The following is an 18,117-nucleotide window of genomic DNA, read 5'->3' on the forward strand; positions in this document are numbered from 1 at the left end:
GCATGCATGTTCACGACAATAAAAGATTCTTCTTCTTCTTTGGTAGAAGTTAATCTGTCCAGAAAACTTTGTTCCAAAACGTTTGTGGCTCCTCACTGTACTTCTTTACCAAATCCAATCTGGCATTCTGATTGATTTTGCCGATGAGTGGTTTGCATCTTGTGGTATGGCCTGTATAATTCTTCTTTAAAAGTCTTCTTCGAACAGTGTATTGTGATACCTTCACCACTGCCGTGCGGATGGGTGTTTTTTCACAGCTCTCACAATGTTGCTGTCATCAACAGCTGTCGATAGATACCCTTGGATGACCTGTTCGATGTCTGTTGTTCAGTACCCCACTAGTTTCTTTCTTTTTCAGGACTTTCCAAATTGTTGTATTGGCTGTGCCCAATTTTTGTGCAAAAGCTCTGATCGATTTCCCCTCTTCTCTTAACTTCAAAATGGTTTGCTTTTCTCCCATAGACAGCTCTCTGGTCAGCATGATTGCTTAACGGCAAATGCAGTTTTCACAGGTGAAACCGAAAGCCAAAAACAAGCACTATCTAATGTGTAAGCAATCAATCTAAAAGGCAACACCTGAGCAATGACAAACACCCATCATTCACATGTTCTAATACTTTTGCTCACTTGAAAAGTGGGTGGCTTCAAACAAAAGGTGCTCGGTCTTGAGTTGTTTAACACATCGCGATATAAATACCATGAAATAACAGCTGGAATTCTGAACTTTTGTCTATTAATCTTTTGATCTGAAACCCAAATGACTTCTGTATACAACAGAAACTAAGGAATTGACCTTGCCGCTCCAATACTTTTGGAGGGGGCTGTGTTTGTGTGTGTGAAGACAGTATTTGTCAAGGTATTTAGTATAACGGGTCGCGATTATAAGAAAAGATGAGACAGTTCATGGTGTGAATGGCAAACGCCTTGTAACAAAGCCACACTACCCATGTGGTGAGTCAATATTGCTCACGGTGTTTCCCAGTTTTAGATATGTAAATAAATTATTATTGTGCTTTAAAAAATGCCTTGATTTTGTTGTTGTATAATTTGAGGTTCACAAAAGCAACAAACGTCAGAAATCAGTTTTTGGTGAAACTCACCCAAGTTCTACTGCTGATTACTAAAGAGCAGAAAAAGCTCAGAAAAAGAAACAAGTGAAAGAGACTCAGCTTTCTTTTGGCAGGTTGGGTACCGATATTGTCACAGAACACAATATTTTGTGGGTCTTGAACGATCAGTCAAAATGGCAATATGGGGAACTGCTTTGAGAAGAGCTTGCAGTGAATGAGTTTAAGATTAAATGCAAATGCATCCAACTTAAAAGTTAAATACAACTGAACTGAACTGAACTGTACTTGGGCAGTGATTATTTCGCATACCACTAGAGGGTGCCCGTGTGCCACACTTTGACAATCACAGTTATAATCCATTGTTATGTGCCTGTAGTTCCTTATTTAGGCATAAAATTGCAGCATTCTTGCATCAGTCAGTTGTAAGAGAACGTTTAGCTACATGAACAGATAATAGAAGCACTCCCAGACAAATATTTCCTCTTTCCCATGTAGTGGCGAGACCTAAATAAAGCGGAAGACTTCTTGACGCACTCACCTTCGATAGTCTGATACCTGCTGAGTGTCCGTATCCCATCACTCCCACATGTTCCGTGCCTTGTTTGGGTGCCATGTTGGCTTGCGTTCATTTTGGGCCCTGCCAGGTCGAGTTCAAGTGAGGCCTGCCGGTAAAGTCGTGATTATCAGGCCAGGACACGGCCAAGGGAGACACAGAGAAGCAGGAAGCTCTCAGACATCTGTTTCTATCTTGGGTAAGCAGAGATACTGATGTCAATGAATCACCTTAATGCCTCTGTTGATGATGAAAGGGAAAAGATATGGAAGCTTTGATCAGCCCTGCATGTTAGTTAGCACAATAGGTTCTCAAGTTATAAGGTGATATGCTTCACTTTCACATTCTGCAATACAAATCCAAGCAATTCCTTCAAGTCCAGGTAGATTTCAGAGCCTTACGAAGGTATCTTCTTTGTGTCTCATGAATCAAATTTACCAGCTACCTAATTATGCTGCTCTTCTATAATACTGTATAAAAAAAAAAAAAAAAAAATAAGACCTACTGTTTAAAAAGATGAGAGTTTTTGAAAGAATACACCCATACAGTACCGTCAATGGGCTTTGCCAGTGACCTGAATCGGAAGGAATTGCTTCATTTTTTCTTCATTTTTTAGCCAAAGTCAAACGTAACACTTTTTTTATATCACTTTATGACATCATACTGATTTTTCCCCCCCTCTGTTGTGGCAGCAATGCACATTGTATTAAGGCACCACTGTACGTGTAATTGATATAATGAAAAATGTAGTTCTTTTATTTACATAACTGGCTGTCATTGCCAAAGCATGTATTGATTCTTCCGTTAAGCAAATAATTTAAAACACTTTCAAGAATATGATTTAATCAAGACTATAACATTGTATTTTATGGTTAAATGGGAAAAAACAACATCTGTGAATGTTACATAAAACGAGGTAGTGTTTTAAAAATGTATGTAATTTTGAACTGGCTGCAGTAATACATGTCTCAAATGTTATCTTCTCTGTTATTTCCATAAAAGGCTTTCAGGGGGAAACAAACATGAATAAAGAAGTTTATAAAGTGACTGGTGTACCCCAAACAATGCCATATGAGCAAATTTGGAATCTTTAAGGACATAGATTATTGCAAAATGATTCAAAATGTCTTTTTATTAGAATTTCCTTTTTAGAGACATTTTGAAGTGTACAACATTTTCCTTACCTGAATCACCATTGTAGTTTATTTGTTTCTGTCAGTTGTCTCCACGATTCCCTGCTGAGCCCACCAGAAGTGTCCTCAATGGTTTTAATCTCATCACTTCTCTATTTCTCTGGGAAGATGAACAGAAGGCCTGAAAAATGTAAAGGTGATGTTGATGAGGACCATAGGCCCTCAAGAGAGGACAGAAGTCAGTGAGTACAGCGTTATGACTCAGTGCTTTCCGACGTTTGTTTTATTTATCCAATGTATCCCGGTCTATTTTTTCATCTTGGTTTATTTGAATGGTAAGTGGTTTCTTGGTTTACTGCTATCTTGGATGACAAATTAATTTGGGCGGCTGCTTTTGATTTAAAACCAAACCACCTCCGACGCAATGTGAGAGGAACATAAACGTTAAGTAAAAATTGGATGTTTAAAAACAAAGTTATTCAAGCTTAAATGCAAATGTACATACAATTTACATACAGCTGAACTGTACTCAACAAGTGTACCGTCCAGGATTAAAACAAAGTCGATGTCACTGTAACATTTCTGCACAGTTTGAACATTTAATTTAGTAATTCTTTCACGTACCACTAGAGGGAGCCAGTGTACGTACAACACTTTGAGTTGGTGCAGCATAACAGCAGATTTTTTTTGGGTGGGCATGAGCATTTTTTGGGTGAATGTGAGAGGTTTATGGCGTTTGTGAGTTTTTTGTGTGAACAATTTTTGTTTGAGTGAGATTTATTTGTGTGAATGTGTGTGTTTTTGGGTGTGAATGGTATGTGTGAGAGTTTTTGGGCGTATGTGAGAGATTATTTGTTCTGAGTGAGATCTTTTGGTATAAGTGAAGTTTTTGAGTGACGTGAGAACTGTTTTGTGGGAGATTTTTGTGGTGAAAATGTTAGGGGTTTTCTTCGGTGTAGGTGATGTTCTTTGTGAGGTCTTTCGGTGTGTGAGAAACGTTTTTGGAGTGTGAGAAGTTATCTTGGTGTGACAGTGAGAGGTAAATGTTATTTCTGGCCTAACAAGGTATTCAATGTCTGAGTTTTTGCGCGAGGGTTTTGGGGTGAATTTGAGAAATATTTAGTGTAAGGCAGCTGTGGCTCAGTAGGAAGAGCAAGTTGTCCAGTGACCGAAGCACTGGGTCAAATCCCGGCTATGACTGTTCGCATGTCGAAGTGTCCTTGGCCAAGACACTGAACCGAACCCTAATTTGCTCCCAGTGGGTCTGGCAGCGCCTTGCATGGCGGCAGTCGCCCATTGGTGTATGAATGTGTGAGTGTGAGTGGGTGAATGTGAGGCTTTGTAAAGCGCTTTGGGCACTGTGATGGTGGAGATAAAGTGCAGTCCATTTACCATTTGTATCTGAGTTTTTTTGGTTTGTGGCATGTCAGGTTTTTTTGGTGAGATTTTTGTCGTGAATTTGAATTTTTGGTGTGATGAGAGTTTTTAGGGCAGTCATGAGAGAAGTTTTTTTTGGGTGAATGGGAGAATTTTTTAGCATGTGAGGTATTTTTTTGTGAGTGAGAGATTTTTTTAGGTGTGTGTTGAAGAGTTATTTTTGCCCCATACGGCACCTTCCAAATGTCCTTGTAAATACTCATGAAAGCAATACACTGCACCCATTTTCATCTCTAAGTATTTGCACTTTACTTCTGACTCCAAGAAGTTCTTCAGCAATGAAAAAAAGCATTTGGACATTGGTTCGGACGTAGATTTTCCTTCTCGAAATGATTTGCGACGGAGGGGCGTGAGGGGCCTTGAAAGTGTCAATTTTTTACCCCCTGTTCGACACCCCTGGATGTATCTATTGAGAGCTAATTACTGCATTGATATTTCCAATGGCTGAAGAAGGGCAGGAATTAATGCCTGGTTTTTGGATAAACACCGGACACATTCTGTAAATCTTTGATTAGCAAGGCAAATTTATTTGTATCGCGCATTTCATACAAAAGGTAACTCAATGTGCTTTACATGATTAAAAGCAGTTAAAAACAAAGAAAAAAAACAGCTTATAAACATTTAAAACAAAGAGGAAAAAATAAAAGTACAATTAAAACAAAGTACAGTGCAAGAAATATTTAAAAGTGGTAATGCTTTAAAAAGCATGAGGGAAAAAAAAGAAGAATTTTTAACTTGGGCTTAAAAACATTCACACTTGGGGCTGACGTCACTTCTGTTGGTAACTTATTGCATTTGTGTGCAGCATAACAGCTAAATGCTGCTTCACCATGTTTGCTTTGCTCCACTATTTGACCTGAGTCTGTCGATCTCAGAGCTCTCCTGGGTTGATATTCAATTAGCATTTCTTTCATGTGTTCAGGACCTAAACCATTTAGTGATTTATAGACCAGTAGCAGAACTTTAAAATCTATTCTAAAGCTGACTGGGAGCCAGTGTAAAGACTTAATAATTGGAGTAATATGCTCTGACCTCTTTGTTCTGGTCAGAACCAGAGCTGCAGCATTCTGAATAAATTGCAGCTGTTTCGATTAGATTGAAATACTCCTATGTAGTACATACCACAATAAAAATCTGTATATTCTAATATAGTATTCTTCCCAAAACAAAATTACTTTAGGTGTGTGTGCAATCATTAGTGTTTGTTTACCAGAGTTTTTCTATCACTTCCAGGAAAACCAAAACACTTTGGCAAGCACGCATGGCCTCTGGAGTTTAACAGGCAATTTTCCAGACATGAGGTGGAACGTGACTTTTTCTTCAACTTCATCTGTCAAAGATGCCATAGAAACACTTGCACTTGCAACTGATGGAAATTAACACTTGAAATGCAAACTCAGCTGTAGTAAAAGTGATAACTAGAGATTATCTAAAATTCCAAATAGCTCTTGAGTACCCTCGAAACACCTCACACCTCTCTCTCGATGACTAATTTACATATCAAATATAACTGATGAAATGACTTCGTTGAGGATTTCATTATGTTTTCCTTGTCATTATTAATATTAATAGTGATATTGTTTCATCACAGACATTTTGCATACAGTGGTGCCTTGAGATATGAGTTTAATTCATTCTGTGACCACAATTGTATCTCAAAACACTTATATCCCAAACCATCTTTCTCCATGAAATGACTGCAAATGCCACGAAAATACAACTCTATAATATTATAGTTTATAAAAAACAGAATAATAAAAATAGAATTTAAATAAACTGTTTCTGCATCACTATTTAGTTTTTCAATTCAATTAATTGTGCTGCTCCTTCTGGTGTGCCCGCCTTACACAGTATACTATACAGTCAACTACCAGTAATGATGCGGTCAGTATATTTATTTGCATTCACTTTCATATGTATTTGTAATTAATTTAGCCTTCTTCTAAAAGCACACTTTGGAGAGCTTCAATTGACCATGACTATAATTTACTGTCCTTTATTTATCTGCAATTGTGTATTTAACACATTAAATGTCTTGTACTAGAAAAAAATCGATTTCAATAATACCAACAGCAATACTTTTATCCGTGAATTCCACATAACAGAGTGGGATAAGCATGAATCTCCATTAAAAAGTTGAAAGTTTAAGTGTATAATTTCTTCATATTTTCATTAAGTGGCATTTTGACACACTGGTTCCATCATTAGTGTTGTTTTGGCAGCTCTGCTGATGTAACCAAGCAATGATGTTTGGGGGCCATGTGCCGAAGACTTGTATGACCACACGATTTGGTTCTCTGAAATGAAAATAACACACCCACTTCGAGAAGAAGAGTCCTGCTGAACTGGAGGAGTTACTTTCACATCCACCCTGAGTTTTGACGAGGACAAAACGTTTACTCTTGAATGTTGAAAATTAAGGAGACCGTAATATTTGAACCACCTCTCAATATGACGCTTTACAGTGAGTTATACACCGCAGCATACTATAACTAAAATAATAAACGTAAACCATATGACGCCTAGAGGCCTCTGCATCATCAAGTTTTATATTTTTATACATACTTTGACTTTGGATGGCCCCAACTTAGTTTAAGTTAAGTGCCTTTGCTTTTTTGGGGGGGGTTTCTGTTTTGTTTTGCTTTGTGTTGCAAGCAAAAATGTGATTTACAATTGACACGTCCAGACATTGAATATAACAGTACTCACATCCATATATTATTTATCTCTGCGAGGAACTGAGTCTATACTGTATAGAGGTCTTATACTGCCCCCATGTGGCCAAGATGGGCAGCAGTTCATTTCACTCTGCGGAAGGAACTTGATTGTGCATAATATGAGACTTGGAAGTGGACATGAGCAATCTCATTTACATATGCTGGGAAAAGATCACCCAAGAGGAAAGAAATACTGTACAGTATGTGTTTGGCAAATGATGGCTGTGATTTTTATACAACCCCACACGATACCCTTCAGAAATGAAACTTGATGACTCATGAGAATTAATTCTCTCAGAGAAATGTTCTTTCCTAATCGTGGCACAAGTTACTCCATATAATTACAGCTTCCATGACATCTGAACATGAAAACGGTATAATTTACGATCATTCTTAATTCTTTGAAAGACGTTTCATTCCAAATGTGCTATCCAAGTGTGTAAAAGGAAATAGAAGGGTGATGTATGACTTCCGGTGACTCGGTTTAACACTGTGCACTATGTGTAATTCATCAGGTGCGTGGGCCATTAATAGTCACAACTTCATCCATTTGTAAATACCAGTGAAGCCTTGTTATCATGAAATCTTTATCTGTGGAGAGGAAAAGATGATGTGATTCACATTTTTGTCCTTGTTACCGTTCTGCACAAAATTGTCACATCACTTTATGAGCGCTACCTATGGCGGCAGCGATTTTTACAAGTCGCAGTTTAGCAGATAGTGAACGGTTCTTTAAAAGGGGGGCCAAATGCATGTTTCAAGATGTTTGTTGCACTCCCACTTTAGTTGAAGTTTACGCTAAAAGTAACAAAATACAGAGAATTACACATTGTGTATTTAACTAAACCACATCTGCTAGCTTAACGCTAACACACGATGCAAAAAGCCGTAGGCGGGCTAATGAAACTAGCATCGCTATTGGAGTAATTATAAACCTTTAAATAAATAAAATATTTGAACACAAACGGTAGAGCAAACAACAACACTGCAATCACAGGGATATATATTCTTTATCCTCTGCTAAAAACAACTAAGATTATTACAGCTTTGTTGAGAAGGTCTTCTGTTTCACAACACAGGGGAACAATTTGAAGAAAACAAATTCTGTTGCGTTAAGATTTTTATCCTGATTAAAACTAAAGTTTTATAAAACAAGCACATATATGTTAAGTACAGTATTTTTCATATTTTTTAAGAAAAAGGGGATCTATAGTTCAAAAACGTGACGTGATAGAGAAAACCTGAGATCAGTTTTTGATTCGGCACCCAAAGATTTGTTAAAAATCCATCCATTTTCAACACCGCTTATCCTGGGTAGGGTCGCAAGGCGCTGGAGCCTATCCCAGCTGACTTCGGGCGAAACGGCCTACAACCTGAACTGGTCGCCAGTCAGTCGCAGGGCACATATAGACACGGACAACCATCCGCACTCACATTCACACCATCAGTGAGTGGGAACTGAACCCACGCTGCCCACACCAAAGTCAGGCGAGTGCACCACTACACCATCAGTGACTTCCAGGGGTTCATCCATCCATTTTCTGAGCCGCTTCTCCTCACTAGGGTCGCGGGCGTGCTGGAACCTAACCCAGCTGTCATCGGGCAGGAGGCGGGGTACACCCTGAACTGGTTGCCAGCCAATCGCAGGGCACATAGACACAAACAACCATTCGCACTCTCAGTCATGCCTACGGGCAATTTAGAGTCTCCAATGAATGCATGTTTTTGGGAAAACCCACGCAGGCACGGGGAGAACATGCAAACTCCACACAGGCGGGGCCGGGGATTGAACCGGGTCCTCAGAACTGTGAGGCTGACGCTCTAACCAGTCGGCCACCGTGCCGCCCACATTGAACATGTTTTTGATATTTCCACTACTGCCTCAATGATAAACAGTTAAGAATTATAGAAGCCTAACTTACACCCTTATTTTATAGATGTTAAGACTTAAGAATGAATCGATGACGAGTTACTGGGCAATTATATATACAGCGGCTGAAATAAGTATTTAACACGTCACCATTTTTCTCACTAAATATACTTTCAAAGGTGCTATTGACCTGACAATTGCGCTCATTTGAAGTCTGTCAAATGACCTCACCAGCTGTTGGGAACAACCCAAGTAATCCATATACGACTTAATGAGCACAGATGTCAAGGTGACAGGTCTGTCTGTCTGACAGGTCATTCAGACCCGGGATTGCAGGTTTCTTGGGGACTGGAATGATGGTGGAGCGTTTGAACCGGGATGGTACTTCGCACAGTTCCAGAGATCTATTGAAGATTTGTGTGAAGACTGGAGCGAGCTGGTCTGCGCAGACTTTGAGGCAGGATGGGGACACAAGGTCTGGGCCTGCCGCTTTGTTGATCTTTTGTTGTTTGAAGATGCGTCTCATATTCTGTTTGTGGATGGTCAACGCAGAGGTCAGAGGTGTGATTGTGGTCGGTGGTGCAGCTGGGTGGGTGTGGGGTGCGTAAGTGTCCTTTTCAAATCTGGAGTAGAAGGTGTTCAAGTTGTTGGCAAGTCTTCCATTTTTCTCAGTTTGGGGGGTTGGTCGCTTGTAATTGGTTAGCGATTGTAATGCATGCCAGACTGATTTAGAGTCGTTAGCGGTAAAGAGTTTTTTCTAACTTTACTGCATAGTTTCTCTTTGCAATGTTAATTTCTTTAGTCAGCTAGTTTCTAGCTCGATTATACAGGGCCCTGTCCCCGCTTTGATATGCGTCCTCTTTAGCCTGGCGAAGTTGCTTAAGTTTGGCAGTGAACCACAGTTTGTTGTTATTAAATGTGCGAAATGACTTTGTTGTATGGTATACACACATCTTCACAGAAACTGATATAGGATGTGACAGTGTCCGTATATTCATCCAGGCTGCCAGCTGAATTTTCAAAGACACTCCAGTCTGTGCAGTCTAAACAGGTTTGAAGTTCTATCTTTGCTTTGTTGGGCCACTTTTTTACCGTAGGCTTCGCACATTTAAGTTATTGCCTGTGTGTCGGTATTAAGGAAATTAAGCAGTGATCAGATGAGCCCCGAGCTGCACGAGGTTTGGCACGGTATGTGTTATTTAGTGTAGTGTAGCAGTGGTCTAAAATGTTATTTTCCCTGGTAGGACAGTCGATGTACTGCTTGTATTTAGGGAGGTCGTGGTTGAGTTTAGCTTTGTTAAAGTCCCCGAGAATAATGAGGGGTGAGTCCGGGTGTTTTTTTTTTTAATTTCGTTTATTTGTTCAGCGAGCATTAGCAGTGTGACATTCGTGTTAGCTTGAGGCGGAATGTAAACACCAGCGAGAATGAAAGATGCGAACTCATGAGGCGAGTAGAATGGCTTACAGTTCCAAAACAGCGACTCTAAATGCGTGGTGCAGTGTGTGCTGAGCTCCGTGACGCCCGGACACCCTTTTTACGTTGATATAGAAGCATATCCCGCCGCCTTTTGTTTTCCCCGATAACTCCATGACGCGGTCTGCTCTGTGAAGATGGAAGACGGGAAGCATTACGGCGCCATCGGGGACAGACTCACAAAGCCAAGTCTCCGTATAGCACAGGGCGGCGGAACGTCCGAAGTCTTTACTGGTCTTTGTCAGAAGATGAAGCTCGTCCATTTTGTTGGGTAGGGAGCGTAGGCTCGCGAGGTGGATCGATGGAAATGCCAATCTGTATCCTCTCTTTTGCGGAGCTTCACTTGGATGCCGGCGGGGTTCCCCTTACGTCGCCTCCATCTCCATGCACCATAGACCGCAGTCGCCCCCCCTGAGCGGATTTGCAAAAGTTGGTGGAAGAAAGTCCGGGGTATACTCCCTGATGTTTAGCAAGTCTTCTCTTGTGTAAGTGAGGCGCGTAATGTCTCCAAAGACGAACGAAAAACACAAATACTAGAGAGCACGAAACCGAGGCGTCCACACGGGTAGGCGCCATCTTGGACATGTCCCATGTCTTGAGATGTTACAGACCAAGTTTGAAGTGAATTAGATGAAAGCTGTAGGAGGAGTTCGCAAAAGTATAAACCCTGCAAAAATGCAAACATTTAAAAAAAAAAAATATTCTTCAAAAGGTCATAGGTCACTTCCTGTTAGGTTTACGGTATGACTCGCACTGACTTGTTTGTGCGTCTGGGTCTGCTTTATATGCGTACCAATTTTCTGAGCCGTAGGTCAACCGTAGCACCGAGTTGTGCGTTTATGTAATTTAGGCATGCTTCTAGGGGGCGCTGTTGAGCCATTTCTTTTTTTTTTTTTTTTTTGGTAATCGCACAAAAAAAGCTAATTTTTCACCAGGCCCAATGTTTGTGCAAAATTTCATGAGTTTTCGTGGATGTTTAGAGCCTCAAAAATACACTTATTGGTGACGACTAAAATAATTTAAGAATGTAGAATTTTATAATTTCTCTGAAAACAGAGACCTCGCAGCTGTAGCTGCTTGGGCTTTCATGATTGACAACTTGGTCTTTATTGTGTAACATGTAACAGTGAGACACATGACAGCCATGAAAGAAGCTTTGGCAACGATTCCTTTGAAAGCAATACACGGGTTTAGCCAACAGATGGCGCTCATTTGAAGTCTGTCAAATGAAGAATGGATGACTGAATGAATGAATGAAGCAGTGAATCATTTCAGGCCAATTGTCTCCAAGTGATTCATTGCCTCAGCCTCGGCATCCCTACTATATTGTGCTGTCTCATAATACAGCGCTGGCAACTTTATCTGAGACAAATGGGTGAGGACTGTTTTATTTATTATAAAATTGTTGGCACATGTCGTGTCTGGCACGCGAGTGTCGCAACATCAAAGATGTGTTTTTGCTATACGTAAGCTGTAAAGCCAACAATCCATATATGTATACAACTTTGAGTAAAGGTGGGCGTCACACGAGGCGCAACCGCATATGGACCACCCCCCGTCCTCACAGATTGAGAGCTCCTTGCGCTACCGCTCGGCTAAAAACTCCGGACTGCAAGTCTACCGCCCAGCAGCCTTTTTAGGTAGCGAAGGCGCAGCACCGCTCGCCACAGTTACGTATCTACGCTACAGCATCTCACTGTGCTTGTATCACTCTAAAAAAATATATTGTAAATGAAATATTTTTCCTGCAATTGGCTGGCGACCAGTTCAGGGTGAACCCGGCCACTCCCCCAGAGACAGCCGGGATAGGCTCCAGCACGCACACAACCACAGTGAGGATAAGCAGCTAGGCAATGGTGAGCAGGCTCATGGCAGGGGATTAAATTAGTTGGAGAGAGAGAGAGGATGAAATGAGAAAAATATCCATCATCCTATACCACTTACCTATCAAGTCAACAGGTGAGCTGTAGCCTATCCCAGCTGACTTTCGGGGAGAGACGGGCTGCGCTCTGGACTGGGTGGCAGTCAATCGCAGGGCCTCGTCTGTGTGGAGTTTGCATGTCCTCCAAGTGCTTGCCTGGGTTTTCTCCGAGTACTCCGGTTTCCTCCCAGATTCCAAAAACATGCATGGTACGTTGATTGAAGACGAAATTGCCCGTAGGTGTGAATAGTTGTTTTGCCCTGCGATTGGGTGGCGACCAGTTTAGAGTGTACCCCGTCTCTCGCCCGAAGATAGCTGGCATAGGCTCCATCACGCCCGTGACCCTAGTGAAGAGAAGCGGTTAAAAGGATGGCTGGTTGCAGAGAAGACTGGCGCTCCTCTCAGCAAACAACAGTACACCCGCATCCCCGCCCCTGATGCATTTTGTGTTGAGATTGATTGTTTGTGCAGTGGAAAACTACACTTAAAAAAGATAGCTCCAATCAGCGTCTATGGGAGTGGTCATGCATGGCCTTGGTCAGACAGGTTAGAACGCAATGAGATGCATTTATTTTTCCAATCCTGTGGCATAAAGGTAGGTAGAGACTTTTTACTGTCAGTTTTGTTCTTTCAGGTGGTGATTTGATAAGTGGTACAGAAAATGGATGGATGGATTTTATAGCTTGCTGGTTTTGTTGCCAAAATGAAAATGTTAATTATCCGTATTTTCTAAACGTGACTTTGTCAAAAGGCAGACAGAAACAACCACCAAAATCAATTCCAATGCTGAGTCGCAGATCTTTGAACATCGCTGTTCTATGCCTGGTGACCATCAGCAGCATCTTGTACATTATTTTGATGAACAACATGAGGTATGTACCAGTCATCGCTTTCGTTCCATTACTTATGTAGTAAAACACTAGTTATACTATTGGGTAATAAAACATTACTTAGCACAGGGGAGATGTGAGGTGTGTAAAATAAGCAAGACCTTCTAACTTTGTCCATCCATCAAGACGTGTACTGTACATATCGTGAATTATTACTATTATTACTACTAATATTAGGTGGCACGGTGGGCGACTGGTTAGAGCGTCTGGCTCACAGTTCTGAGGACCGGGCTTCAAATCCCGGCCCCGCCTGTGTGGCGTTTGCATGTTCTCCCTGCGTGGGTTTTCTCCGGGTTTCCTCCCACATCCCCAAAAACATGCGTGGCAGGTTGATCTCTAAATTGCCCGTAGGTGCGAATGTTGTGCGAATGGTTGTTTGTTTATATGTGCCCTGTGATTGGCTGGCGGCCAGTTCAGGGTGTATCTTGGCCGAAGATAGCTGGGATAGGCTGCAGCACACCCGCGACCCTAGTGAGGATAAGCGGTACAGAAAATGGATGGATGGATGGACTACTAATATTATTAAGTTGTATTAGTAATAATAATAATATACTAGTACTACTACTGATAATAATATATTAACAATCAGAAGAAGAAGAAGAAGAGGAAGAAGTCCTCATAATGTTGCATGAGATACAGTATCTCATGAAATGTATCTTATGCTTTAACTTATAAAGTTTCTTTACTTAATGATACATTTTAGTGCGGTGGCGCCTCCGAAACATGACCGAGCAGAATTCAGGTTAGTGCAGACCGAAGCGGCCTCTTTTTTTTCCTCGCCATCAACAAGCAGACTTAAGCTGACATACAAGGTAGCCGAACGTTGAAAAAAAAAAAAAAAAAAAAAACATTGTGTGTCTCACAGGTCCAACCTGAACAGCTGCTGTCGAGGGTTTGAGACGGCCATCGTCTCGCAGGCCAAAATGCCCGTGGGAACCGTTCTCCACTACGACGGAGACAACACTGAGCAGAAGGTGACGCCGGACATCTTCAAAACCTTCATAAAGGTACGCGGGGGGAAATAAGTTTACTAAAAATATGATTGAATTGAAATGTATTGCACATAAAAGTTAAAAAAGTTAAGTAAAAATTGTACCTAAATAAAAGTTTCAAAACACAAAAACGACTTAACAAGCCTGCGACTGGCTGGCACCGCCTCCTGCTCGAAGCTAGCTGGGATAGGCTCCAGCAGCCCGTCACCCAAGTGAGGATAAGGAGTAAAAGAAAATTGATGGATGGATGGATAACTGAACTGTACTGAGGCAAGGATTCTTTCGCGTTACATTAGAGGGAGACCACTTACCACTCGTGGTACATACAGTATACCATATTTTGAGAATCACCAATAAAGCGGGATATTCGAAGATTTTCAATATAGTGATATTCGGTAACAGTCACTCCCAATTGAAATTGACTGTACAACTGTGATGTACATGGGGGGAAAAACAACACCAAACACACCAAAATATTCAAACAAACCACAACATTTCCTCGAGCGACATTCTGCTGGCTTAATGGTATCAAAGAATATGAAACGTCACAGATGAGCTAATGGAAATAAGCGGAAATGTTACTGTACTCATAAACTTCCAAACAACTTACTTTTACACACAGAGCAGCAAAACATACAAACAGAACATACAACAAAATGTTTTATGTATTGCTACAAAACCCTTTTTCTCGTGTATTAGGCTACTTACTACATTTATCATCTTACATGTAATAAACATAATTACCGGTATGTATGGCTATAGGTATAGTATTTCCTAATTCATTATATAGTGAACACCCACTATATACATGGTTCATATTTGTAATTGCATGCCTTCAGTGGATTACCATGTTGTCCCACAACATGCCAGGCAGCACTTGGTTCTCCTGGATGTACTGTAGATGCAGCGCAATTAAGCGCAAGAAGAAGAGGGAGTTGATTGGTTAGTTAGTTAGTTAGTTCATTTTTTACCTCTCAAATTAAGATTCCAGCGTTGACTTCAGATACGCGTAATCCGACTTTCATTGCGTTGATTTCTAGCAACAGCCGTTCTCCAAAACGATGTTCAAAACGTGCGCTGTGGTCGGCAACGGAGGCATCCTGAAGGACAGCGGGTGCGGCGAAACGATTGACTCGGCTCAGTTTGTGATGAGGGCCAATCTACCGCCGTTGGACGACACATACGCCAAAGACGTGGGGGTCAGGACGGACGTCGTCACAGCCAACCCCACCATCCTCATAAAGTAATACTGATGTCATGTCCCTTCTGATTCTAAAAAAATCCCCATAGGAGATAATGGAAACATAAATAATCTGTTCCAGGGTTGATATCCTTAAAGGCTCACTGGACTGGGTTGATTGGTTGTATTTTAGACAAAAGTGCCAGTAAAACCCATTACATTTGGGCCAAGTGGGCCTGTGACCTTTAGGGTCCAGCAGATAGAGAGCTGTTTGAAATAAAGCTTCCTGTGTGTTAGATAGCAGCCACTTTGTAATGTTTTGTAACGATTTTAGACTTCTAACCTGTCCCTGAGGAGCACTGGGGAGCTTTGAGATGCTAATCCCACCGGACTCTTTTCCCCCGCAGGTACAACTCTCTGTTGGATTTGGAATCAAAGCAGAAATTTGTGGAAGCAGTCAAGAGCTACGGGGAGGCCCACATCATCCTTCCCGCCTTCTCCTTCAGCTTCAACACGCTGGTGTCGACGCGGGCAGCCCAGACCCTGCAAGATTTCCGCAGCCCTGCTCGTGCCGTCTTCTGGAACCCAGAGTACCTACGCAATCTGTCCCGGTTCTGGGCCGCCAAAGGCCTCAAGCCCCGTCGGTTAACCACTGGCATAATGCTGGCCAGCCTGGCGCTGGAGCTGTGCGCCCAAGTGCACCTGTACGGCTTCTGGCCCTTCAGCCAACACCCGAACGGACACACGCTCACCCATCACTACTACGACAACATCCGTTTCAATTCGTTTTTCCATGACATGCCCAAGGAGCATCAACTGCTATCCGAGCTGTTCGAGCAGGACTTGCAAGTCGGGGCGTGTCCAGCCATTGGAAGGGTGTGACTCTTTTCCACCTTAGGAATCTTTTTCCTACCAACCACAATAATAATAATAATAATAATCCTAAACCGCTGAGATACTGTGATAAGCAATGTATGTTGCAGGGGTGCAATATATTGTAATGTAAAAGTGTATAATTTCTGTTAATGTGCCATTACTGAGTAAAGGCTGTTTTGCAGTTTGTATCACGAATTTTGACATTGAACATGTTTTTGATATTTCCGCTACTGCCTGAATTATAAACAGTATAGAGTTATAGGAGTCTAACTTACGCCCTTATTTTGTAGATGTTAAGACTGAAGAATGAATGGACATATCGTTAATGGACAATTCACACACACACACACACACACACATACACACATACATACACTCCGACACAGTGACCGACCAGTTAGGCACATCTGCCTCACAGTTGTGAGGGCTCGGGTTCAAATCCGGCCTCGCCTGTGTGGAGTTTGCATGTTCTCCCCGTGCCAACGTGGGTTTTCTCCGGGGACTCCGGTTTCCTCCCACATCCCAAAAACATGCATGGTAGGTTGATTGAAGACTCTAAATTGCCCGTAGGTGTGAATGTGAGTGCGAATTGTTGCTTGTTTATATGTGCGATTGGCTGGCCAGTTTAGAGTGTATCCCACCTCTTTCGGTAGTCTCCCGCACGTCCGTAACCCTGGTGAGGATAAACGGTACGGAAAATGTGTGTGTGTGTGTATATATATATATATATGTATATATATATATATATATATATATATGAGAGAGAGAGAGAGAGGGGGGGGGGGGACTGTGGGTCTTAATGGTCCATATTTCACTAACAAGTTGATTTTATGTATTTTTTGGTTAAGAAAATGAAACTGGCAGTCATGTCCAATAATATCACTCCATTTTGCAGTAACGGGTAAATAATTAACGCCCCTCTTCGGAACGCCCCTTTTTCATCGCCAAAATAGACACTATTTGACATTTGGTCAACATTTTCAATAATTTTAAATATAAATAAATGACATTTTCAGAACTAACTAAAACGGAGAGAATTAGTAGTGAACTACAACTGGAAGTGGAGTATATACTCAGTGACAGGATCAGTCCACTATTCGTAATAAACATTTCTTTCCAAACAGTTAATGAAGCCAACAGGCCTGCAGTAGAAAGTAACATATCCGATCACATATTTTCAACAACAAGATAAACATTCAGTCAAGGTCGGTCTCGAGTACTCGCTCTTCTCTGTAGGCCCTGTTTCATGTGTTCCAGAATGCTTGCGAACAGCATCCCGTTCCCTTAAAGGTTTTGAGTGCAGCACCCGAAAGTGTCGAAAGACACATGTTATCTATCAGTATTGTAGCGTATTTAAATAGCAGTAACATGAGAGAAATACTCACCAACCAACATTTGCCTGTCCCCATGCTCCACAAAGCCAGACGCGGGTGGAATTTCAAAGTCTGAAACAAGCAGAAGACCCTCTTCAAAAAGATTGTTTTATGCACAATGTGATGATTGCCAGTGATGTCCCATCCATCCATTTTCTGAGCCGCTTCTCCTCACTAGGGTCGCGGCAGTGATGTCCCGATCACATCAATAGGTTTAGGGGCCCATTCGTTTTTCACACAGGGCCAGGTAACTTTGAACAGTAGTTCTTTTTCCCTTAATAAATGAAGTCACCATTTATAAACAGCATTTTAAGTTCACTCGGGTTCTATTTGTCTGATATTTACATTTGTTTGACGATCTTAACCATTAAAAGTCGGGAAACTGTGCAAAAATATAAGAATTTGAGAAGGGTTGATCATTGTAACGGAGTAAAAGTTCCCTTTCTTTTTCTTTTAAGTTCCCTTTAATACTTAAGTAAACGTAAAAAGTATGATTCATTATTTAAAACTACTCTGACGAGTATAATTCATCCAAAATATTACTTGAATAAATGTAGCACGTTCCTACTCAGGATATAATTTAATGTTGTCATGTTTTCAAGGCCATATTGTAATGTAGATGTTGAAGCAC

The 18,117-nt window shown here is 41.3% G+C and overlaps 1 protein-coding gene across 5 annotated transcripts; it reads left to right on the forward strand.

The window, feature by feature from the left end:
• Positions 1 to 1,413: 1,413 nt before the first annotated feature.
• On the forward strand, positions 1,414 to 16,484 carry LOC133400072 (alpha-2,8-sialyltransferase 8E-like). 5 transcript variants are annotated; one of them, XM_061672290.1, is made up of 7 exons: positions 1,414 to 1,822; positions 2,843 to 2,998; positions 12,927 to 13,047; positions 13,769 to 13,807; positions 13,931 to 14,072; positions 15,098 to 15,300; positions 15,645 to 16,484. In XM_061672290.1, the coding sequence occupies exons 2-7, from the start codon at positions 2,956 to 2,958 to the stop codon at positions 16,117 to 16,119; spliced, it is 1,023 nt and encodes a 340-aa protein (XP_061528274.1). In that variant the 5' UTR covers positions 1,414 to 1,822; positions 2,843 to 2,955; the 3' UTR covers positions 16,120 to 16,484. The 5 variants fall into 5 exon arrangements, with proteins under 5 accessions (XP_061528274.1, XP_061528275.1, XP_061528278.1 ...); XM_061672291.1 differs by lacking the exons at positions 1,414 to 1,822; positions 2,843 to 2,998 and adding an exon at positions 8,698 to 9,968; XM_061672294.1 differs by lacking the exons at positions 1,414 to 1,822; positions 2,843 to 2,998 and adding an exon at positions 8,698 to 9,831.
• Positions 16,485 to 18,117: the final 1,633 nt, after the last annotated feature.

Source organism: Phycodurus eques, chromosome 3 (assembly GCF_024500275.1).
Source record: "Phycodurus eques isolate BA_2022a chromosome 3, UOR_Pequ_1.1, whole genome shotgun sequence".
NCBI lineage: Eukaryota > Metazoa > Chordata > Actinopteri > Syngnathiformes > Syngnathidae > Phycodurus > Phycodurus eques.